Below are 26407 nucleotides of genomic sequence, written 5' to 3' on the forward strand. Positions count from 1 at the left end.
TTCAGGCCCTGGTCCTCATGGGGGACTTCAACCACTCTGGTATCTGCTGGAGGACCAACACAGCACAGCATAAGCAACCCAGGGCATTCCTGGAGAGCACTGATGACAACTTGCTGACAAAAGCCAACAGAGGAGACAACAAGGAGAGGTGCTCTGCTGGACCTTATGCTCACAAACAAGGAATGACTCACTGAAGATGTGAAGGTCAAAGGCAGCCTTGGCTGCAGTGACCATGAGATGGTGGAGTTCAGGATCCTGAGAGAAGGGAGCAGGGCAAAAAGCAAGATCACAACCCTCAATTTCATGAGAGCAGATTTTGGCCGCTTTCTGGATCTGCTTGGTAGAGTCCTGTAGGATAAGGCCCTGGAGGGAGCGGGGCCCAAGAAAGCTTGTTGATATTCAAGGAGCGCTTCCTCCAAGCTCAAGAGCAGTCCATCCAAACAAGCTAGAAGTCAGGCAAACATGCCAGGAGGCCTGCATGGAAGAAGAAGGAGCTTATGGCAAAACTCTAACATGGAAAGGGACTATACAGAGGGTGGAAGCAGGGACAGGTAACCTGGGAGGAAAACAGAGACACTGTCCAAGCAAGCAGAGATGCAGTCAGGGAAGCCAAAGCCCACCTGGAGATGAATGTGGCTAAGGTAAGGCTGAGGTACTGAATGTTGTCTTCATCTCAGTCTTTACTAGTAAGGCCCCTGGTTTGGAATAACAAAGGCCCAAGTTTTCTTCCTCTAGTATGCCCAGAAGCTTACCTTCTTGGACTCTGTTCAGTCTAAAGTGCAAGTGTACAGAACATGTTATCTAAATTGTATATAAAAACTGTTCAAAGTTTCAATCAGTTATTTCCAATCCAAGTAAAAGTCATGTTTATAATATTTAACCCTTTATTTGCAATAACAATCTTAAAAACTAATTTGACTAATTTACATCAAAATTTTGATGGTTTACACAAGACCATCTACCACAATAAAAGCTATGGAAGTTACACCCACAAATCTATGCAGGCAAGAATTAACTAGGTGCAGACCGATGGAAATAAAAATTCTGCATATCTTCATGAAGAGGCCCCAATCACTGTCAGGATCAAAGAATCATTAAAAAATAAAGGGGAAACTGGCAGGAATCTCAAGTGATCATCAGTCCATCTCCCAGGCCCAGAAAAAAAAAATATCTTCATATACACAATGGCAGATCCACTATTTCTAAGTGCCGAACATTAACGCATCCTTAATGTTAGAAAGTAGTTGCCAATATTTAAGCTCATATTTGACTTTGCTAATGAACTAATGGAGAAAAGTATACCTTTCAGACATCAGCTATCAATAGCTTCCATTTTCCAAGAGTAAATATATGTATAGAGTTCTCTTGAAGGCTACAGCCAATTTTTGTCCTGGCCTTTCCAGTCTCCTCTCTTCACACTCTTGCTTCAGTATGTTTCTTCTCGCTTTGCATTCAGTAAAGAACTCCTAATTTGTCCAAGCTGGTGTGTTATTACACTTTCTATCCAATCTGTGTTAGGTTGATTTATATTTCTGGAGTTACTGTTTCTTTGAAGAACTACCAGGTCTCCATAATTACTTTTCCTACTTAGGGCTCATTTCCATGTGATCTCTTTCTATGAACTCTAAATTTAAATAAACCATGAGCTTTATTAAAGTTTGGAGGTCTTTGATTAACTCTTGAATCTAACAACTGTTTTGCTCAAGACACTCAGGCTTGTTGCAACTGCACAGAATTAGATAAATTGAAGACTGAAAGCTTTCATAAATATCAGGACTCAAAACACACTCTTTTATATAGGTGTCTTCTTTACCGTAGTTTTAAGAGACCCAGTTAAGACTGTTGTCTATGAGACTAAACATTTCTACAAAAACACAGACATGAAAACAGAAAGCAGATCGTGTCCCTACCTGCATGGCTTACAAATACTACTATGAATCAAACCAGTACACTGAAATTACTAATCACAAGTACAGGTTATTGAATAAAACATTTCTGAATTAATTACAGCTTAATTCTGAATTTCTCAATTTTCTGAACAGATGGAATACATACTGCAGGAGTTCCAACCTGAAGAGGCAGAAGGTCAAAACAATATTCGATTCTCTGATAAGGATACCTCACAATCTTCCCAAATACTTTAAGTTCCTTGGCAACTGCCAAAAGTGAAGAAGTTTCACAAACATAAAGGCTTCCCTAGTTATAAATTTTGATACACTTCCAGAATTCTCTACATAAAGTTCTGGACGAGCTCTTCCTTTCACCTGATCAGCTAAAAAACCTAGATCTTAAAACAAAAGAAGCCATAAATATTTCATCATTCAAGATGGTCAGTAGAAGATTTCTGCATTTTCTTGTGGATTACAAACTTGATTCCCTCCCCCTCTCCCTGTCCCCCATTCCAGTTTGGATGATGGAGCGAAGTAGAAATTGCACTCATAAAGGAAACACTAAGCATAGAAAAGATTTTTCTTTGTTTTATTCAAGTCAATGCATTTTCTTATGATGCAGAACTACTCCTTGAAGAATATCATCAGTTCCGTAAGAGTTACAGAACAACGGTACTCCTCCTAGATAATTCTTGAAAAGAATTCTTCTATAAAACATGTAAACTGTAAGATTATTTTATCCTCATGCACATTCATATTCCTACATAAATTGAGCCACAGTTATCACACTGGGGAGGAAAAGATATGTTTTCACATAATGCAAAAGTCTGAAGTTGAACACAACACATTTGCATCCACTGTCAAAAAACATTCCTTGTCAATCTCAGCATTTTGAAAACCAGGCCAAGTTTGGACAAGCACTCCATGCTGAACTCTTTTTGAATGATCTTTCTATAAATTAACATTTGGCTTGCAACAGATGAAGCAATTACATAACTCTGAAACATAACTGAAATGTACCTTCAAGATTCATCACATTTGGTACTGCCACATAAGCCTTAAGTCTGAATAATTCCAACTTTCCTGTTCAAGCCTTGACAACATATGAACACTGAAATAAAAAAAAAACCAGTCAATGAACTCAGTGAGCTTCTGACTTATGTGACTGAACAAATGAAATGAAATTACTGAATTCCATTTTGATAAGATATTGGCCTTGTATTGCTGGAAAAACCTAAATTTTATTGAGTTTTGTACAGGCTTACTTTTTTTAGTAGGGATTTTTGTTTTGGTTTTATATCAAAGAGGAAGATAAATTCTCTACTGTGTCATGGAAATATAGTGCAAACAGTTTCAAACACTGTCAGATCACTGTGTCTTCAAGTAAGCCTTCAGAGAAACATTGCTTTAACAAATAGTCCAGTAACAATTTTCTACAGTTCAATGAGCCTTAGCAGCAGCTTTGCAAGTCCCATCTTATATTGATAAAAAGGAAACTGAAACCATGCATCCAACAACCCCTGAAAGTCACAGTACTTTGCTCTTTGTACTATTTACAGGAGGTGCATTCTAACTACGTGTTGAACTACCTGGCATTAGTGTTTTAGAGGTACAACATCAAACACTACCATCTCCTTTTTTGCATGTCTTTATCACCCTACAGTATTTCTTCCAACTGTTTTGTTATTTAACTAGCAACACATAGTTCAGTGTTTCAGTCACACACCAAATTTAATTAAGTACTAAATGAAGACTTTGCATAACCTTGATTCACAAGTCAAAAATAAAGCCCAAAACAAATGCTAGAAACCAAACATCACTGAACTGTTATGGTACAACTGACATTTTTTTGACGAATGTCATACTCTGACAGCACCAGTCTCTCCCTGGTGCAGTATGAATTGCAGTAGTAGCTCCTAGTATCTGCTCAAAACTGACGAAAAAGCATGTTAAAGCCCTGAGAATATCTCCTGCCTCAGGAGTATGGAAAAGAAAACTCCATACATCTATGCATAAAATCATGTTAGCAACACTGGATTAATTAAACAGATCAACCTTTGGGCTCTTTCAGAACCAACCCTCCGTTATTATTTTTTTTTCCAGGTCACTAAAAGGAAGGCAGTCGCTTTATATGTTTCAGGAGTTTCGTGAGACACCAGGGCTGCAAAGGTAATTTGATGATGGCAATCTTTTTCCCACGCAGATACAGCAACTCACAGGTGTAAGCACTTGCATACATACAGGTGCATGGACTGGACACGATCATCCCACACCCTGCGACAACCTTCACTGTAACCAGTCGTCATCCAAATCCAGGTTCAATTGGCTGAAACCCTTTACAGGTAAAGGTGACAGTAACAGCTCTAGAGGGACTTCACTCATTTCCCTGTCCTACGTTTCCTGTAAGGTCATGATTTTAAAGGAAAATAACATACTGGAAAAGATACACTACCAAACTAAAACAAAACCACACACACCCCACCACACAGTTTACAGCAGGAACATGTACCTAGACCGCTTGCCAACCAAGGCAGACTAACAGAGGTCATCATGTACAATATGGCTTTGTTGGAGGGTTACTCATGAAAAACAGGCAATAAAAATCAGTAACTTATTACCATGATAACTTAAAAATCAAACACAGTGAACCGCCTACCATAAACCAAAGGAATGGTATATGGGGAATGAAGAAATTTGTGATTCCAAAACAATAGCAAGCTGTTCTCCAGAATTTTTTCAGAAGAAAACAGTATAAAGCCCATCGCAACTTATACAGCAAACTGACAGGAAGCTGCTGGTGTAGCAGGAAAAGCAAATGAATTAACATATACATATGTAGGTAAGTAGCAAGACTCTATCTACAATACTATTGGTGCTTGGAGTTCAGCTTTGCTCAGATTTGCTCTGTGATTTTGGGCAAGTCACATAGATCTCTGTGTAGATATCTTTATATAAAGATATTTGCTCTCAAAGTACCTTAACCTCCAGAGATGAAACATTATACGAAATGTAAATGTTGATATTTACAGCTTACAGCCCTCTAATAACAGCTGAAATGTGCATTCCACATTCATCATCTGAAAAGCAGTCTTCATACATGTTTTGACAATGTGTGAACATTCAGCACCAACTCACTGTGTGTTATCTGGCTGTGAAGTGTGACCAAAAAAAATCCAACAAAAACCCTCCAGTAAAAAAACCAAAACAAACAACCAAACAAAAAACCCGAACAACCCCCAAAAACTTACTTGCAGAAGTGTTCCATGAATATTATTCTGTCGTATGCAAGGACTGGTAGAGTCTGGAAGCCCCTCCAGCAAGGACAGCACTGTATGTGGTACTTCATTTACCATAACAAATGGAACAAGGGCCTGACCTGACATCTCACGTGAACGGTACACAGGAGAGTGCCCACACCTAGAAAAAGGAGAAATACTTATTTTTTGTCATCCAGCTGTAACCCACTGCTGTGGCTAAAAAAACCCCAAAGGATAATGCAATGAAAACTAAACCACATTTCCCACAAACCCAATGTACAGTCTTTCTTCTCAGTAGTGCAAGAGCATTTGCCCCGAAACATGTCATACTAGAGCCATGCTGGAGCCTTTTTTTTTCCTTCAGAAGTTCCTGTGTTTATATAAAGTAAAAAAAAAAAAAAAAGAAAAAAGAAAAATAGAAAAGATGCAATTATGCCATGAAGCAGGTAAGTATATGGTCCTGTTCCATCTTTCTTGATGTTTATGTTACTTGCTATACAGTAATAATACTCAAAAGTATTATGAGTTTGACTTAAAACTATTAAACACCATACTCTTAATCGGATGTTTCCATAATAACACAACATGGTGTCTAATGGACTTTTAGGCCATATCTCCCACTGGTTTTTAGAACATATTTAAAGGCAGGAAGTAAAAGACACATTGAAAAATAATCTTCTATTATTTATAATTAGTATCTCAAAAATAAATACTTTTTATTTATTAAAAATTAACTGAAAAGACTCAAGACTGCATATAAAACACAGGCCAAAAAGAACCTTTCATCTTTTAATGTTATTAAGGTTTTAACTGGCTGTTAATTTATTATAGACAGACAATTAACTATTCAGCTATATTAACCAGCTGTATACTACTTCAGTAGCATGTATACTGAGTAGAAGTGAACAAAATTCTTTTGTCAACTAAAAGTAGGTTAGGCTAAATCTTTCAAAGCCAGTAATTCTTGCACGTGTCAAATTTTGTAAGACAGGTACAATTCAGCCATCTGCAATTTCAGACAACTGAGAAAGTTACCACAGGGTTTAGAAACGAATGGCCAAATGACTTCAGTGATGTAAAATGCAGTATGGCGGAAGTTATGCTCTGATACCTCCCAGCTGATTGTGATGACCCAGAGAGATGGTCTTCCCTCCTCCTACCCTCTCACCCTTTTCCTGAACTGCTTCTCACATATTTTCAGCTTACAAAATCACACGTAGTTGAGATTATCCCCTGCTAAAATGGACAAACCACTTTTGAGTTCTTGAAAACAAGCCCTGCAGGGTCATACCTGCATATTTAAAAAATGAAATGAAATTAAAAGGTATTCTGAGGTTTCATTTATCTCTAGCAAATTTAAATCAATACTCAAAGTAGTTTACTTTAGTTCACATCAAAGAAATACAAAAAACATTTTCCATCTTGAACTAGCAACTGAATTAATAGGGTTTTGAACACAAGACAGTAAACAGACTTAATTGAAATAGCATTAACAGTTCTGACATTTTAGTCATGTTAGGCCATGGTATGCCTGAAAAACACAGACCTTGTTCAGAGGAAGTAGAGAGCTATGCTACCCCTGAATGACAGGCTTTTGTGGGAATTTTCATTTTTGCAGTATGGCAGCATGTTCTCTCCTCCACCTCCCCATGTCTTCCCTCATAGGGAATGATTTTTAGAAAAATCATTGCATTTCCTTTTCAGAGACTGGCTGTCCTTCACAACAGGATGCAAAAGCAGAGCAGTCACAACTAGAGGCTCTTCCATACGGAAAAGCTTTAATTCTGTATTGACAAAGTGCAAGAAGAAAGTCAGCCTAGCTCTTAATAAAAAGCTTCATTTTTTTTTTAAACAAAAACGTTTTAAATCTACTGCACAGTAAACTTAAACCCGAGAAGTGATTTGTCCGCAACCATTTCTTTATTTTTGCTAAATCATATTCTCTTAACCAAGAGATTCTCACATGTTGATGTTCTTCGCAAACACAAGCAACACTGATACTGTAACGAACGTCTAGTTTTTAAGTAGCTATAACTGTATACTCAGGAATGTTCTTTATTTTATTCATGACCTTTTACAAATCCCAAGGAATCTGACATGTCTTCAGAAGGAAAAGTGGAAAAATGGGTAAAATGCCAGGGTTTCCTCTAACTTGTGCAAGGGTACTTTCCAACACTGCATGCTTCACAGAGGGTTTTCTCCTCGAACTCAATGCAATGAATTAGAATGGAATTCTGTAGGTTTTTTCTTAGTAATAAAAAGCGGAGTTGAGAACAATTTTTAGATAAACTGACTCTAACTTTGTTGTCTTGTAAAAACTGAATTAAAGACTTATAACACATGCACATATGTATATGGAGATGCAGTATTTTACATATCAAATTTTGTTCCATGCTGTTATTTTATCAAATTTATTATGGAAACAGAAGTGACTGCTCTACATTTTGAAAGAAGAAAATAATTTCATATTACAGGCAAAATTGTCTCAGCTGCCTAGTCTGGGTCCACAACAGAGGCTGCCACCTCAGCATTTTCACTGTATGTCCATAAGGCAAAAGTGCAATTCTCAAAACTACCAACAAGTCTAATCTTCACCTCTCCTCATGCCCCAAATTAATGTCCTCTATAAGAACCTCTGCAGTCGAGTATTACCCCACACAGAGGCCTAACTGGGACCCTCAAATCAGGTTCTGTTTTGCACTTTGAGTATTCTAAATCAGGAGGCAATAACCTCCCCCCCCAGCAAACACCTGAGCAAACACACAGGTGCCCAGTGGATGGAGAAATCGCCCAGGATGCAGGGGACCCAGTTCTGCAACTTTCTGTGCCTGAGGGAAATGCAAACCCACAGCTACTACTTGCCCAAAGGGCAACCCAGCCACCAACCTGCTACTGTACTACACACCTGCTGTACATTAATGCAAACTTCTCACACTACAGATTGCTACATAGGGCACAGTGTAGTCACAGGAACTGACATCTTAGTGGAAACCCTCAGAAGAGCACTCCTACGAAGTCATTGCTAAGGAACAAAAGTGTCACAAAGTTTAAGAACAATAAAGTATCTGCTTTATAGGAACACATATGGGAACACAAGGAAGGTATTTCACATTGGCAAATAGCTTCAAAAATCTGAGAGGGGTTAACATTCCGACTGTTTCTTCTCCCCCCCTCCTTTTTTTTTTTAAATGAAATTTATTTCTTTTTTAAAATCTCATAATACTCAAAAGAAAATTGGTCACAGCCCCAAGAAACAGTACTGATAACATTTCAAATACACTCCTCCTTTCACATACACATGCAAGATATCATACCAAGTCACCACTAGTGACCTATCCCTGAACTTCTGCATACCCTGAAGGCACTTATGTGTGTATCTCTCATGTTTTGAAGGAACTCTGCTTCATTCCTGAATCATGCAAGAAGTTTGAGAACAATGTCAAAATATACACTACTTTTTCCATAAACTCTAACAGCACCCCAGACTGAGAACAGGCAGTTTTGATTTTTACTGGATCCCACTTAAATATAATCTCTTACCTGTAAATAAAACTAAACAGGATCAATTGTCAAAAAGCTAGAGGAAGACTGAATGCAAATAAAACAACTGAGTAACACAAAACAACAATCTAACCCAATGTAGCAATTATTTGTTTATTATTATATCAGCCTCCAAGATCAACTATACACCTTAACACTGAGTCCACTACCTGTATTCTTAAATATTTATTTTATCTAGGATTTAGCAACAACTATGGGAAGCAACATCAAAACCTGTATCAAGAAAAATCCTTACACAGTTACGGCAATCACTGTAACTGTTTGTACCTGCAGCAAAACCTAGCAGCTTAAGGAAAGAAGTATTTGAAGGCTATGCAATTATTCTGGCTACTCTTCCTGCAGCAGTTTAACAAACTGCCATCCCTGAGATTAGTTTCACTTATGTGGTAGCAGTTGCCTTGCCAAGACATTGGCAGAAAGGAACAGGACCTCCAGCCTTGGCCACTTCACCATCCAGACTCTGAGCTTCACCTGCCAACAACATGACTAAAATCTGCCACAGGCTGCCTCTTCTCATATTCTCTGCAGGCAAGTACAAGCAATGGAGTCTTGCATCCGTTAGGGCAGCGTGTGTGTGTGCGCAAACCTGTATTTAAAACTGTTTCATTTTCTTTGATTTGAAAAATACTTGGTGGGCGGGGGGGGAAGAAGTGTTTTCAGTATGTGACACTTTCTTTAGATGCAGATCGTGTATAAATAGACTTTAAAATCTAAGCAATATCTAAAATGTTGTCATACGTAAAAAAATACAGTATGCGAACCTAATTTTATTATATCTCAAGGTACCACAAGCAATGAAACTTGCAAAATCCTCATGTGATTACCTTTCTATTAAATCCTGAGGGCTATTACCAACTGTTGAAGTAGTATTCCACATTCAACTCAGTACTGTTTATCTAGGTGCACGAGGTATTGGATGTAAACATGTTTACTTCAAACAGTCCATGATCAAGAACAAAAAGTCAATAAATCTGAGGTTTCACTGTGTAACTGTAGATTCAATGCATTTCCACTGCTCCCTTCCAGCTTTAATACTTAGATCCTGAATAACCTTCCTGACATAATTTATGACCAACTCTCATAAGGCACAGAGATTCCATACTCCTCTGCACATATCAAAGTATCTAATTTATTACTCTGCCTACAAACAACAAAGCACTAGCTGTAAATAAAACCAGTTTAAACTTAAAAAACAAACAAACAAAAACCCTGCAGGTGTTTCCTATGTGCTCATTCTTCTCCCTTTCTTATTACTCCCCCTCAACATACCTTATATTACCCAAGTTAACAAACCAAATAAGGATTACCTTCTATATGAAGGTCACAGAAACAAATAAGTAGAATTAATTTGAAAAATCACACCTGTAGCTGAAAATATGTCTATTGTATTAAGTAATACCTACAGTTGTTAGAAGGATTAACAAGGAAAAAAATACCTATTTCCAGGTTTACTGGATGTTGTCACAGTGATCTGTGCATTACTAATTATGTCACTGCTTATTAACAATACAGTTCCTGCCGTCCTATAGACAGTATTGCAGCATCACAGTTTTGTTTTCAGCTAAAATACATTAACATCCATTGCCTTCACAAATTGTTGGAAGAGATAATTGGGAATAGAAGCTGTGAAAATGGAACTGAAACAACAGGAGAACAGGCTGAAAAACGAGGAAGGGAACATTGTGCAGAAGGTGCCTCTGATCTTGTAAGTCAAACCAAGTATCCTACCACCATCACAAAAAGAGTTTGGGAGAAGAGGGCAGCATGAGGCAGGAAAGGCACACTTGCAATTCAAACAAACCAACTCTGCCTGCTAGTTAAAACATTTTAACAGCCTCCAGAGATTTTAAAAGATAAAACTGATAAAAAATAAATGAATAAGTAAAAATCAAACGGATGGTATCCTTCAAACCCTGGAGCTAGTTATGCCACAAGGTCCTAACAAATGCACTGGAAAGAAAAAGTTGTAATAAGGCTTCTGTCTGATTCTACACAGACACAGTAAGTTGTACAAGAAAAAGGTTTTCTCTTTCCTCTGCTATGCAGCTATAGTTCAAGTCATGTAATCAGTTCTAAAGCAAGAATTAAAAACATGAAATTACATTAGGGGAAAACATAGATAGGGATCACAGAGAAAAGTATTTAGCAACAGATCCAGTTCGTATTAGAAAGAGTTTGGTTATTTAGCTTTCAAATGCAGTATTACAGGTTTCCAAGCAAAGAGAGGTCCAAAAATAGCATTAAAAAAATACACTCATGCTTCCACACAATTAACATAAATTGGACTTCCATACTGGGGACAGATCAGCGGGACAGTACCTGATCATTAACGTAAGAGTAAGGTTTCCTGGAATATGAGTAGTAATTTGCTATACATGTATGTAGTGTTCCTTTTATTCATTTATTGATTTGCCTGGTTTGTGTTTTTCATTTAAGGAAACACAACTATTTTCCATTTCATTAGATTTCTGTGTTCCTTAGCAATTAAAGTATCCCAAGCATTTAATTTTTAAAACTTATTTCACTGTGGAAACCTGTAATTGAACTGAAGACACTTTTCTGTTCTTAATCTGAAATTAAAAATTAAAAAAAAACAAAACAGAATAATCTGAGTTTTGATATAGCATCTCAGTATTTACCTGACAAGTAGAAAAACATTACAAAAGTATCAACAGTTTGCTGGAGGTTTTAGATCCACAATCAACACATGAATGTAGACCAGAAATGTCTGAACATAACCATGGACAGAAACAGATCAAGTGTAATTTCAGGTTACAGTACTAAACCTGTAAATTCGCATCTATTTCCTTTAAAGTGAAGTTAACATTTGCCCAAACTTCCAGACTCTTTATGCATTGCATTAAGTATTTTATTCTTCAAACTCTGCCAATTAACATAAAACCTTATGTATTTGTAAGGGCAGCGTTTTCCACACAAGCACTTAATGAATCAGAGTAGCTGTAAATACTGCAGGAACTATGTAAGCAAAGTGCAGACTTCTATTTGTGAAAGCTGTCCACAAGCTATGCCAGGAGTTGTTTCTCCATATGTTTTCAAGGGCTTTCTAGGAAGAAATTACAGACATTTCTTTTTTCTTGTCACCAAGACCTAGGTTATTGTAAAAAGTGGCCAACTGATACCAAGCTGAATCAACAATAGAAACTTGAATTGTTGTGGTTCAGCCAGCCAACAACCAAGACCTCTAATGTGTAAGCCTATGAAAACTGTTACTGTGCATAAACTTTAGACCAACAGATATATGTTCTCTTCAAATGGAGATTTGCTATAGAACATGCTGACACAATTTAAATAGCATCTCTTTTCTTGCATTCCCATCAAGAAATCTCAAATAATATCTCCAAGTAGCTAACCTCTAGGTTTATTTAACTATTTGCTGAAGTCACATGAGGTTAGAGCCTCCTTTCATCAGTTTTTGGTTCACAGCATTCTAGTGAAAAAACAACTGCTCTTCAACTTTGTTAATTTGTGAAAAGTTACTATGATGTTTCACAACTGCAGAATAACGGAAAGAAATACACACCACTTACTACCAAAACAGTTAGGAAAAAAACACAACAAAGAATGTAGACAAACTACTTTCTGTCTTAGTAACTGCATCATTACTTTGAACTCTACGAAAGGGAATTTGAATGCATAAATCAAGTCTCAGCACCTTGTGACGATTTTGAAAGCTTCAGCTGATTGTAAACAAGAATGCAACGAGGAATTTTCAAAGCTTATTATCAGACCCATTATCAGACCCATGAAGCCAACCAAAGGATTTGGGTTCTCAAAGACACCCTCCTTTCAGCCATACCACCAAAAGTAGCTAGCCCATTGCCAAAAAGCCTTCCCAATATCGACTCTTCTCGAACTCAGACTGTTCTTTTTAAATAATATTGGCTTTTAAAAATATCATTATACTTAGTTTTCCTTGACATACCTACCGTCCTCTGCAGAGTTAATGCATTATTTCGCTCCATTTTCATGTTCCTTCCTGCAAATACTTTTGCAGAACAAGATAAATGTTACTATTTGGCTACTTATCTTGACTAGCAAAGTACTTACTACTGGCTAATTTTAAGTATGTAAATGAATAATACAATTACTTCACTAATCATGTGTTGACAGTTGAGCACCCCATCCTATTTTTTACTAGATCATGTTTCAAATAATAAGTAGTATACATCAGATTTTAACCTAGAATCCCAGACATTGGCCCCCTTCAGGAATCTGCAATACTGGAAGAAAGATAGTTACTCTCAGTACTCATGAACGCCTCTCCACTAGACATTACCTTTTATTTCCCCTGAATCTGACAGGTACCTACATTTTGTGAATACCTCCTAAATTGCTTCAGATTATAATCTGCCAATTACAAGCAAACAGATTGATGAACACAGTAAAAACTGGAATAAGGAATTGATATTGAGTACCTAGGGGTTGTAGTATTTCCTATGAGCACTACTTGAACATGAAAAGAACATCTGCCTACAGTTTAAGAGAAAAGGCTGAAGAATACAGCAAAGAATGTACAAGATGTACCATGATTTTTAGTTGATCAGAAGGTCTTGAACAGCCTACTGCCAATCAAGCACTTTGCAGTTTTCTCTAGCACTACAATTTGAACTTAATCAAAATGGAAAAAAATCACAAACTCTTTACCATTTCTCATTTAAAAATGTTAAAAAAAAAAGTTTGAAAACCTTCTTATTACTAAATACTTATGGTGAACCATAAATATTTTTACAGATCTGTACTGATCACTATGCAATCAAGACTGCACAGAATATAGAGTGTAAGTAGAAACGGAAGAATTCCAAGCCAGTCCCAACTCACAAGAGAGGATTTATGCTCGGAGGGGAAAAGCATTCTTCTCCCTCTCTCCTTCTCCCCTAGCCATGCAAAACTTCCATCTTGGATGTCAAGCCAGAGATTTAACACTACAAAATATAGTAAGAATCTAAAAAGCAATGTTATGTTTTAGGTGTGTAGGTTGCTCCTTTTTCCAAATACCTATGCCAGCTCATGTATTTGGGGAACCTTGCCTATAATGAAAAGGATATCTGTCTCCATACTGCAATGACAGGTCAGCCCCATAAGCTTCCCCAGCAAGGACAGGGTATTCCAATGGGTCAGAGCCTGCTCCTAGTATCACAGGGATTCCAAATAAGAAATTATTGCAGGCAGTTATAATACTACGCAGTTATACTGATCAGACATTAGGTTAAGAAAAAAAAAAAAAGGCAAAGGAAAAAAACAGAGACTAAAGACCAAGATGTGCATGTGATATGGAAAGCCACGGAGATGCTTTATAAGCAACTGCAATGAAGAGCCGTTATTTTAATAAAACAGTGCTGCAACAAACACATGTAGTTCTTTTTATCCAATATGAAAAGGCATTCCCACAAAAGCTCTTTGCTTATCAGACCCTTGATAAAATTCCCAGTCTTACAGAAATGACAGTTGAAAATTGCCAAATTTTAACAGTAATTCTCCTACTGGTGCCATGCCACACTAAAATAAAGGAAAAGGAGGAGAAAGGCAGAGAAAGCACGCCTAGCACAACCATCCAGCTATCTTTTTGGCCACTTACCAAAGGATACTAATGTTTAGCCTACAGAAAGTCAGACGGTTGCTTTCAAGTCAGATACAGAACGATGTACTGAACCCCCATATGCAGCTGTACATGTGTGAAAAAAAAAAAACAAAACAAAAAATCGGGGAAGATCTATTTAAACAATTTACATAAACAGAGATTTTAACAAGGTATACATGAATGACTTCAATCAAGGTCTTCTCAAACAAACTGAAGATACCTTGTTACCAGAACTCCCACTCTCCCCTGTCTCTTGTGCTCTTTATTCAGTGTAAGGTTTTAAGCTTATTTCAGTCTCACACTTTTGATTTTACATTTGAATTTTGTTTCTTTATTACTCCATATTACCCCAGATCCAATTCCCATGAAGCCTATACAAGCTTTGTCACACAGCTACAACAGAACAGGACCAGGCACCTGATAAGGCTGGATATAATTTAACATAATTAAACACAACACAGAGCAGTAAAACTAACAGGCATAGGTCAACAAAGATTAACTTTTTTTGAAAGAGCAACCCACAATAATATTATTAATCAGTGAATATTTAAATTCACACCACCTTCTAGAATATTAATACTACTATAGTTGGGTGGTTTTGCTGAAGTGGTTTCCTTAAGAAGGGAGCTCTCACAGATTTATAAAATAGTAAGACACAACTGTGACTCCTAGAGAGCCCCAAAACTCATGATCAGGTGCTCCACTTCCTAAGAAGCTAAAATAAACCTCGATCAATCTCACTTATTTAATATACATTTTTCAAACTGCCTAAAACATAGAACTCAATGATTTGCAACATTAGTACACACAGGTTACAACAGTAATATCCTAATTTTACGTATGCACCTTTACATAATTGGATTTGTTGTTCAAAAGCAAAAGATGTGAACTATGGCAATAATATTTCCCCCTCAGTCTATTGAAGCAAAATGAGCAATGAAGACTGAAAAGAATATGCAAGGAATTTGTGAACATAAGTGGAAAAAGAATGGGGAGACAAAAAAACCAGGCAAAGCTGCATCAGAATGACATTTTGCATCTTAGTAGGAAAGCATCAAAGAACCAGAGATAAATCAGTCAATGGCAAAAGACAGCACAATAATGTAAATATATTAAGTATATCTGGCAATTGAAAACCATACTTGGGGGATACAGTATTATGCAACACCATGAGGTTGCTTCATTACATAGGAAAGTTCTTAAACATTTTACTAATCAGAAAACTATTGAAAACAATGAGTCCTTTGTAGTAGGTTCAAGCAGAGTGCAACTGAAGGTCTATTTTTAAATTTCCAGCAAATATTTTTGAAGATTGACTGTAATTCACTTTGGCCAATAAAAACTGCAAAACAAAAATAATTATGAGACATTAAAATTCAAGTTTGTATTGCCATTAGAAATTTGTATTTTGAGTAACAGCATTTTTAAAATAGCTTCCTAAGCTTGTTGGCTTCTGACAACACTTAGTCTCTGAATAGCTTTTTGTACAGAATAATTTATGGAATCTATACGTTATACACTGAATCTCTCAGACTTTACTGAAGGAGTCTGATCTTTTATAACAGAAATTCATATTTTGCTTTTACATTTTAAGAAAAGTCTTCTGTAACCTGCATATTAGTCTGGATTGGCATCTGTAAAGATTTAACTATAAGTCAACAATACTTAGTGTATTTACCCGCTGAATAAAACCAAGGAGTACCGCATTACATGTGTGCACTAAAGACTCATGTGGAATCATGACCCCTGGGATTTTTTTTGCTTTTCCCCCCAAGTCTGAAAGAAACTGGGGCCAACAGTCTGCATCACTTCTTGCAGAGGGACAGACTCACAAATGTAATCCTCTGCTAAGAAATTTAAGGTTAGAATCACGTAACACATCCAAAAAGAGTCCACCAAATCCCTAGGGTAACAGATCTTCAGAGTCTTATCTAACCCCTTCAAAAAGCCCAAGAAAACAAAGTTTAGCGAACGAACGTCATCCTGGCCCCACAGGCAACCAGCACGGCAGGCCAGCAGGCCCCACAGCGCTGCGCAAGGACGCGATTTACAGAAACCCGCCAGGACGCCGCACTGGTGCTTGCAGAGGGCTCCCACGCAGCAGGCAGGCATCACCAGTGTCACAGCACTGCCATGGGAAAGGGATCATGGGGGGGCACTCCTGACACCTCGCACTGCTTCAGCCAAGTGATTTTAAGAAATTTACTGAGCTGACTTTGCCAGCAGCCTATTAGGAGGTTTCACAGAACCTGTTCTGACAAGCAAGCTGCAAAAGTAGTAACTTCCAAGAAAAAGTGTACCGATAAAAGAAGTCGTATCATCTTCAGTTGTTTCCTCTGCCTTTCCAAGAGAGGGAATAACTAGATCAACGTAAATCCACGTACCCTCTAGCAGATGTGTCCAGCCCACTTAAATAATGGATTTACTTGAGCTTTCCTATCACAGCTACTACGATAGCATTTGAGCTGACCATTTGCTCACAGCTGATGTGGACTTCCCCTCTCCTTCTCTAAGCACTCTTTCAGGAATGACTTATGGTAACAGGGCAGCTGACAATGCTCCATCCTACAGAAATTTTTCCTCATCACACACAATTTTGTTTTCCTTGAATCTTAGTGTCTGTCATTAACTAACAGTCACAGTAATTATCCTTGTATATTAATGACAAGCTCACTCGAGTCCAAAACCAAAATAGCACTGTATCAGTTCAGGGTGGTGGTTGGAGGGGGGCAGGAGGGGGAAAAGAACAGCTGTAAAGGACTAGTGCTTCCCACTGCCACCTACTCTGGTCCCGGACTAAAAACAGCATCAGGGGATTTTGGAATTTAGCTCCCTCATCTTACAAAAAGATGCAAGTTACAAAATTCTGCACAAGAAAACAGTGTCTATATCATAACTGTGCTAATTTCATGGAAAGAAGTTTACATTTCTATTTAAACTGTCCTCAGACAGTGAGTTTCTTCAATGACTTGCAACATCATATACCTAGAAGCAACACTGCTTTGAATCCATTTGACAAAGTTTTAAAGGGGAAATTTCACTAAGAATTAAAAAGTTTTGTCAAGTGGAAGACAAGGCACATACACCCAAAGAATTTTAAAAAAAAACTTATGCTATTTGACATTTTAAAGCTAATTTTTTTAAAACTTCTTAAAAGATTAAAAAGTCACACTCCCAAATAAGGCTAGACTTCAATTAGTGAAAAGTATCCAAGTCAATATAGTAATACATATTTTACTCCTTCAGAGCATTCAGCCTAGAACATTTAACACTAAACAAACGCTCTGTCAATGCCATGGTACAAGAGGACATAAGGTAATTCAAATTTAGATCATTCTGAAGAGATTACAGGTCTTTCAAAGAAGGATGGGGAGGCGAAAGGGAGGTTATGTTTTTGTTTCATACTTAAAACACTACCTCCCGATTACCTCCCTTGTTAATCAAAAACATTCTGTACATTCCTTCATCTTAGAAAGTAACCATTAAAGCAGACCTATCTAGCTCTTTAAAAAAAAAAAAGGTGAGGTAGTAAGTTGTGAATCAAAGTGTTCCCTTCCAAATAAAACATTGGCAAGGGAAAAAGAGGAAAAAACTAACTTTTAATAGAACTGCAGATAGGTAATCAAATGCCCTAGTTCAACAGGGAGTAACAAGTATGTGCAAAGAGACTGAGATTTGTCCTTGTAGCATTTAATCCTACTCATACTGTGCAATTCATCTCAGCACAGTCAGAACAACCACAGCTCTACTCCCACTAGATGGAAAATTCCACTCAGGCTTAAGTGAAACTCTTCAAAAGCCCAATTTGAATTCTTCCCGCTAAACCCAGTTTTGTTCAGAGAACTGCTCATTCACTTGCAAACAAAGTATTCTGTTCATCCTCTCAGAGCAACAAATTAATGCCACTTCATTGTGGGGTGAGCCCTGGAAAGAGTCTGAAGATCAGTTATGGGTTGTATTCACCCTTCCTCTTTCCCTACCGCGTAAGTGGCATCTTTCCTTGACAGTGGTACAGCAATAGAAATGTAAAAATTTCACAGTAAAAATATGGCAATTAAATGTTATAATTGCATTGGGCTACCATGTCATTATATGTATATGTAGATGTTATATAATACAATACTACATTAAGCAATTCAAAGGAACATTTAATATATACAATTTAATGTCTTCATGTATAGGGCCTTTGGCACCAGGCCTTCTCTTTGATCCTCTCTAAAGTGGTTACTTCACAACAATCTTCATTACCACCTTCCAAAGAACAACCAAATGAACAGGAAAGAATTTTATTTTAGTTCATCTGCTCCTGTTGAATGGAAAACAGGAAGGGAAATAGAAGGGAAAACAGCAACATATTTATCTTACTTAGGTAAATCACCCCCATGTATTGCAACTAACGCAGTCAGAGTGAACTGAAAACCATCATGGTATTCACAGCACAAGGACATAAGAGCTGTACACAGAAATACAGCCAGTAACAGGACACTGAGCTATATTATAAATACACACATTTCGCCCTGCAGAATCCTTGGTATTGTCCCCTGGCAACCATAAAAAATGCCAACACTTTGCTAAGTAACCCATCAGAAAATGCATGTCTGTACACCCACATACAATTTTCTGTCTGAAATACCTAAGAAGTTTATTCTAGTCTTATACCTGTATCCACAGCACCTACTGCCAAATTCAGTGGAAAGGAGATGCAGAAAACATCCATCTTTATGTGTCATACCACTCCTCTTTAGGAGCACAGTCCAAAGGAAGGCAGGTCCAATGATACAGGTCTCTTAAACCCAATAAAATTTTTAAAAGAAGAACTGGAAACGTTTTTCTCCTCACATCTTCTGAATAGATTTAAATAACCTCAAGAGAATAAGCTAATTAAAGAGTGTGAAGAGTTATTCTGCTGGTGTATGTACCTTGCCAAAAGCAGTGGTCATAATATAAAGACAAAAACCAAAAGCTGTAACGAAAAGCTTATCAAAATTAATCTATTACTTATCAGAAACTATGCTGAAACATTAATAAATAAATAAGCATTCTCCAGTGTATTAACAAAGGCATAAAAACAGAGCTAATCAATGATGTAACCAACAAATACAGTTTTAAACATTTCCCCCAAAAGCATTTAAGATTCAGATACAGCAGAAACCCAAACATTTTAAATTGTTAAACACAGTGCATTTAAAAACTCTTACTACAGGTTTTTTCCTTTAAGAAAAAATGGTAGGTTATTATTTATTCTTGAGAATTCCAAAAACATCGTAAGAAGCAAGAGATACATCACATCTGCTGTGAAGAATAAGCAGACAGAGCTGCTGTTATTTTCTAACATAAACAGTTTAAAATAAAAATTGGAAGAACTTAGGATTACAACAACTTTATCTTGTGTCCTGGTTTCAGCTGGGATAGAGTTAATTGTCTTCCTAGTAGCTGGTACAGTGCTATGTTTTGAGTTCAGTATGTGAAGAATGTTGATAACACTGATGTTTTCAGTTGTTGCTAAGTAGTGTTTAGTCTCAAGTCAAGGATTTTTCCAGCTTTTCATCCCCAGCCAGCGAGAAAGCTGGAGGGGCACAAGAAGTTGGCACAGGACAGAGCCAGGGCAGCTGACCCAAACTGGCCAACAGGGTATTCCATACCATGGGACGTCACGTCTAGTATAGGAACTGGGGGGAGTGGGAGTGGGGGCAGGGGATCTCCGCTCGGGGACTAGCTGGGTGTCGATCAGCAGGTGGTGAGCAATTGCACTGTGCATCATTTGTACATTCCAATCCTTTTATTATTGCTGTTGTCATTTTATTAGCATTACCATCATCATTATTAGTTTCTTCTTTTCTGTTCTATTAAACCGTTCTTATCTCAACCCACAAGTTTTACTTCTTTTCCCGATTTTCTCCCCCATCCCACTGGGGGGGGGGGGGGGGGGAGTGAGCGGCTGCGTGGTGCTTAGTTGCTGGCTGGGGTTAAACCATGACATCTTGTTTCACTACTAAAGGAGCAAGATTAAGTATGGAACTTTCTCACCCTATTGCTCTGAAGCTTTCATACAGATAGCAAGACTTCCTCTCAAATACTGATTATGATCATTTCTCCCCAGACAACACAATCCTGTTCCCTTATCATGCTCCGCATCCCACACCAGTGGCATACAGAATAGCAAAAATATCTGCTGAATATCTTGATGTAACCACCATAGAAATGAAAGTTACACTGTATAAAAACTTGAAAAGTCATCTTAGAAATATATTAGATGTAGGATATATCCATATCTTTATCTAGCTATATATGTAGGTGTTTGTATATTGGATGGATATGGAGATAAATATATACACCTCTACAAATCTATATATTAGTCATTATATTTATGCGTTACAAACACTGATTCCGCAGGACTGAAAAACTCATCAGAAGTTTGTACAACAAATCTTGCATTGCTAAAGTCAGTCAAGCTCATTAGCTTTCATCTACCCTCTCTGTGGCAGCATGAGCTGAAATTCATACAATGGCTTGCATGAGCTGAAATTCTAATACCCCAAAACAACCATTAATAATATATGGAAGTCCAACCAATGACTATCGGTTTTTCCTTTAAGAATTAAAGTTGAAGAGAAGCTTAAAAAGGCATTTTATAAAAAAAATCCAAAGATTCAAGAAAGAACTCTCATCACATGAAAAACAACAACAAAATCACCTTACCTTATAATAAATGGGACAAATGGTGCCATGCTGAGTGCTGAGTAAGTGCCATCCATTGGAGATGGATACAGCCTTCCCAGAATTAAAAGCAAAAGGAACAGGCTTGGATGGATTTTCAACTCTTCAGCTTCACTGAACAAAAAAGTGGTAAGAAGCAGTTGGTGAAAAAAGCATCCTCCTTTATGCTAGTCTTGAGACACTTCCACACACAATACCCTTCTGCATTTCTGGTTCAAGGAGGTATGCTAGACTGATCATTGCAAGAAAGCGCAAACCCTGCTAGGATCAGGCATTGCATCCAGTTCTCCTACAGCACCACTGGGGACCCCTGTATGAAGGCCCTTAAGGCTGTGCTACCTTCACTTTCCTACATTACCCCAAGCCTCCTTTACTCCTAATAGCGGTGAGCTGCCTCCACTTCTAAATAATATTAAAAAACAGCACAGAAAATGCTTCTCTAGGAACTGAGAAACCGAGAAAGCCGAGTTACAAAAAGATGGTTTAAAAAAACCAGTCAGTTTGGAAGGAAATGTGTATTTAGTAAATAGCAGGCTTTAATAAAGAATAGTTCTTGTCATTGACTCCAAGTGGCTACTATTCATACTGTAAAAACTATCAGAAATCCAAGTCAAAATCAACACTTCTTGATTTAGTTAATTATTAATAAGATACAAGCCTTAATTTGCATTGAGAAAAGCATTCAAGGCCAACATTTCAGGCAGCAGCTATCAATCTTTTTCAGTTTAAAGAATTCCCAAAATTTCCCAGTGATGACACTGTCACCTTTGCAAATGTCAGGTAAAGCAGATTGCTTTGCAGAATATATACACCCTTTTTCTTAGAGCAGAGACTGCAAAACATGCAATGAGTGGTGAAACTCCTGCTCCAAAGTATCTACCTCAGGCCCATTAAACAGACAGCTGAACCTCACCCATAAATCAGCTGCTGAACTTCCACAGTTTATAACATAGCATTTTAAGAAAAAACAAAGCCAGCACTGGTTTACTTTAAAAGTTCATGAACCTAGGGGTAACAGCATCATCATCATCCCAAATGGTATCATCTGCATTGATCAAATTGGAGCTTTCAGCCACCATTTGTGGAGTCCTTAAACAGAGATCAAGGACCTTCCCTCCAAAGTCAGTGTGTCGCAGGCTGGAAAGTGTTCATTTAAGGTTACATGAGGTCTATGACCCTGTATCACTTAAACATGTTAGGAAGTCTCATTGTTAAACATGAGACAAACACTCAGTTTCTTTCTTTCTCTGAAAAACATATGTTCTTTAACATCTGATCCTAGGAATGCAGCAACTACTAATTACTCAACAGTAGTTCATACTCCAGAGACTTACTGCAATGCACAGAAGCTATAGGAAAAAAGCCTTAGCAAAAGACTCTAGTAGAACTATGTCATTTCAAGAAGCACTGATGAAAAGAACAGCATCAGGGTATATGGACACAACTCAGTTTAACCTTTTCATTGCACTTCACATTTCAAAGCTTTCTCGGACACCGTCTTACCTGTTCAAAGTATTGGTTACAACCTCCAACTGCTTGAGAAGGAAAGGATAAAGACTTGGAAACCGAGAGAAAAACTCCCTTCCTGTCATTCTGCAGAAGGGAATGAAGAAGAGTTACAATTAGCATTCTGCAGTAATTAGTTGCATGCCAAATACCAGTTTACTTGTTGGATTTCTGATGCTAGAGTGAAGTCAGAGAGCCAGAAGAACCATGCACACATGATGAACTCCTTTCAAACAAGGCACAATGTTTTCATTAAAAATGATGATACAGCATAGTTTACACAAATTAAATAACTCTGTCTGTATGCGTGCATGCTAACACTTTCTCAGCTAAACTGGTTGGGCCTTTTTGGGAAAAAGGGATCTTAGCCCCTTAATCACACCAAAAAGAAAAGATACAGCAGCTTAAGTTCTGGTACCAGTTTAACAACATTCTGGTTGAACAAGAGAAGACTACACTTGCTTTAGTATGGCTCATGTACTAGATAGCTAATAAAATGCATTTAATAGACATGTACTAAGAGATGCTTCTATTTTACTGACATTGAAAAGCATCTCAAAATAGTAACTCTCAGAAGATCTGTAAAACACAGCGGCAGAAGCGTCTGACCTCCCATTAGCCCTCTTTACACAGCTCTGCTTCCAGCACATAGCAGTGGTAGCATTTCCAGGCCATGTTTTCACTTGTGTAGATGGTGCAACCACATTCAAAACAGAGCAATGTACAATACCTACTGAACTCATCCCTAGCCAGAATTAGTAAGGCAGCATAGTTCAAGCCACAACAGCAAAGCAATCCAAGCTAGAAAGAGGTAAGTAGAAATCTTCTGTATTTGTTTTATAATCTTTTGATCAGATTAAGGATGGCTTCATGGTTTAAAGGAAACTATTTAGCATCTTCTAAGCAAGAACCACTTAAATGTTACAGCAGGGAGGTTCTAATTAGACATATATGCTATGCAGATAAAACAGACTTCCTTTAAAAATAAATAAATAAAAGGCCATCCATTTAGAAGAAAGCCAACTGCAGAGTTTGCTTGCCACATGATCAACAAAGATAAATAAGTACGTATTAGCATGAATCCAATGCAATGCTACCAGGTTTAGAAAAATAACATGATGAGATGGCAAGATTGAATGTGCACAAAAATAAGCATACAAAAAAAAAAATCACACAAGAATAAATCAGCACATGGCAAGCATCAACACAGCTTCTTCCAGCATTCAGCTAACATAACATGCCTTAGCCACAGGCCACAGAATAAACACAGAAAAACCAGATTGCTACATGGAAACAAATGTTCAAAGAGGTACAGGCAGCCTTCTGTAGGCACCTAAGAACAGTGAATGGCTGTAACTAAAAGCATGAACAAGGATTCTGCAGTAGCCGTTATATCTAGAAAAAAGATTTCACTTAAAAAAATTAGATGGAAGCATTTGAACTGTGAATGAATATAAACTGAAGCACTAATGAGGATGATTTAAAAACATCAATACTGATAATGACTAGTTATTTAAGCAGAAAACACCCATGTAATTTCTTCTAACAGCTTCTTAAGAACAACTACCATTTTTTGCATATACATTATGCAGCAAACTGAAGATGCAAACCCAGACACAGCACAAAACATAAGATCTAAGTAAGCGTATCAAGTCAAACAGCCCATCTTACTGAGTTTTCATATGTAAAACATTAAGAACTCGGTATTAAAAAAAAAAAATCAATCTGAAAATGCTGACACCTCCACTTCTTGTGCCACAGAGCGCATCAAGGAAAAGCAGAATTGGGGTTAAGTTTCCTGTGGAATGGATGGCCACTGGTTAGAGGCTTAAGAGAGCACTAGTAGCATCTCACACAACAAGTATTTTAACAGGCCCATTTTTAATGTATTAAAATTCAGTAGCCAAGTTTGAATCGGTATTAAATAATGGAACTGAATATCCTTACAAAGCCTTAAAATTCTTTGTAATTAGTGTGGTTTCATGAATCTTTCTGATAAGGAAAGAAAATGATAACTACTGAAGTGGGTAACTTACATAACCTCCCACTTGGTTTACTGCTCCACAGGTTACATGAGGGGAGAAGGCAGTCCAATCAAAACCATTAATCAGCACTATCTGCAGAAAAGATGCTCAAAGGCACTTTCAGAAAAAAACAGAGACACAACTGTCTGAGCAGACTGGTTGTCAAGGGATGGTTTTAAAGGGCCTCCAGTTCAGAGAGGAAACAAGAAAGACTACATGACTACACATTAGCAGAAGTGCTGCAAAATGAAAAGGTGTTCTCAAAAATACAGAGCACCAATTTAAGTGTGAATCCACTACCTGGGGGTGTCAAGGTAGGGAGATGTGCAACTGGAGAATGAGCAGAAAGCAAACAGCTAGACAGAGTAAAACAAAGAGGTATTCAGTTGTTTCATTTTTGATTACTGACCATGCTTGTTGCTCCTGGAAACATGTATTTGTGTACAGTAACTGAGACTGGAACAACAAAAAATGCAATGGTTCTGCTTTTCAAAAATGTCATGACACTAAGCCACATATTTTCTATTCATTTCATCAAAAATGATACTGCTTTGAAAAATGAATACCAACACTTTAAGATTGGGCTGATGCACGTTAGTGATATGACAGACTCATGCATGTGCATACACACACAAATGTGAGTTAGGCTTCGTAATTAATAAGCTAACCACATCTTTAAAAGAAGGTAAGTCCTTGACATACCTATAAAGGAATATATCAACTAGATGCGGACTAAAACAATCCAAAAATCAGTGCTAACAGTTTTCATGGAACAAATTTTTTCCTCCTTTTCTAAAATATATCTGACAAGGAATGACAGGTTTAAATTAAAAATATAGATAACTATCTTTCCATTAGTCACTGACACAGTTCAAACAGATTTTTGGCAATGCAGCTACCATAATTAAATACTTAAAACCAACATTTTGCAGATCACAGGATTTTACACCTACTCTCCCTAAAAACATGTTCAGAAGAGAAGTAACTAGGAAGAGCCTTAAGACACTAGTATTTTTCCCCATGTCCAGCTGAAATTATTTTTATACTGCTTCGGAGCTCATCTTTGACAGTATGTTCAACCACAGGCTCTGTGATAGCATTTTCTTTTTTCCTGCTAGTAACCAGAAGTAGCACAATTTCACAATCCAGAATTTCAAATGGGATTCCTGAGACCTGAACAACAGACTAGTGGAAGGTATTTACTGAAATAGGAAGTATCGTAATGAAACAGAAAAGTTATCAGTGGGCTGATGATGCTTACGATAGAATCCTGCTCCCCAATGTAAAATAACATTTAACTGTATAATTAAAATGATGCTTAATGTCAAAAGGTTGAGAGATAAACTAATGGAAACACTCATATCCTCCTGAATTCACTTGTAAAAATAGTTCATAAAACTGTATTGATCAGAATACTGTGGTACATAAATAAGATGTAATATTTATGCCTCAGATACTTTGCATTTCAACAACGTTAATGCTTTGTCATATGCAAGCAATTCTGCAGAAAAGCCAAATGACTAAATTAGAGTACAACCCATTCACGAAAGGTTCCATTTTGATGGCTACAGACAGCAGTCATGTTTAGCACTTTTCAGGACTGATGAAGAGTGTTTATGTAGAAAGGGAGACATACATGAGTTTCTTTCCCATTTTCACTCAGGTTTTCCACCTGAAGACATGTTCCATTAACAAAAAACAGTCATAGAGAGGCATCTTCTGTATCATACCATACAGGACCAAGCCACACCTACCACTCCCAACTATTCTCTGCATGCCCTCGAGTCAAACAAATTCTTTCCCACTTTTGTCTGCTCCAGAGTCTATTTAAGAGGGAAGGAAGGTTATGATGAC

At 37.4% G+C, this 26407-nt stretch overlaps 1 protein-coding gene across 17 annotated transcripts in view; it reads right to left on the reverse strand.

The window, feature by feature from the left end:
- The window catches only part of THADA (THADA armadillo repeat containing), a 171146-nt gene that overhangs the window by 87706 nt on the left and 57033 nt on the right, over positions 1-26407 (reverse strand). For 11 of the 17 annotated variants that reach the window (XR_012652485.1, XR_012652484.1, XM_075042802.1 and 8 more), the window contains 3 exons: positions 22527-22616; positions 21006-21137; positions 5138-5306 (listed from right to left, as the gene is read on the reverse strand). Coding sequence is in view for 13 of the 17 variants with exons in the window: in XM_075042802.1 (XP_074898903.1) it covers positions 5138-5306; positions 21006-21137; positions 22527-22616 (391 nt within the window). In the remaining 4 variants the exon portion in view is untranslated. Of the gene's footprint in view, positions 1-2397; positions 3001-5137; positions 5307-13658; positions 15649-21005; positions 21138-22526; positions 22617-26407 lie in introns of those variants that run through there. The other 6 variants (XR_012652487.1, XM_075042811.1, XR_012652486.1 and 3 more) reach the window with 5 other exon arrangements.

Source organism: Buteo buteo, chromosome 12, assembly GCF_964188355.1.
Source record: "Buteo buteo chromosome 12, bButBut1.hap1.1, whole genome shotgun sequence".
Classification (NCBI taxonomy): Eukaryota; Metazoa; Chordata; class Aves; order Accipitriformes; family Accipitridae; genus Buteo; species Buteo buteo.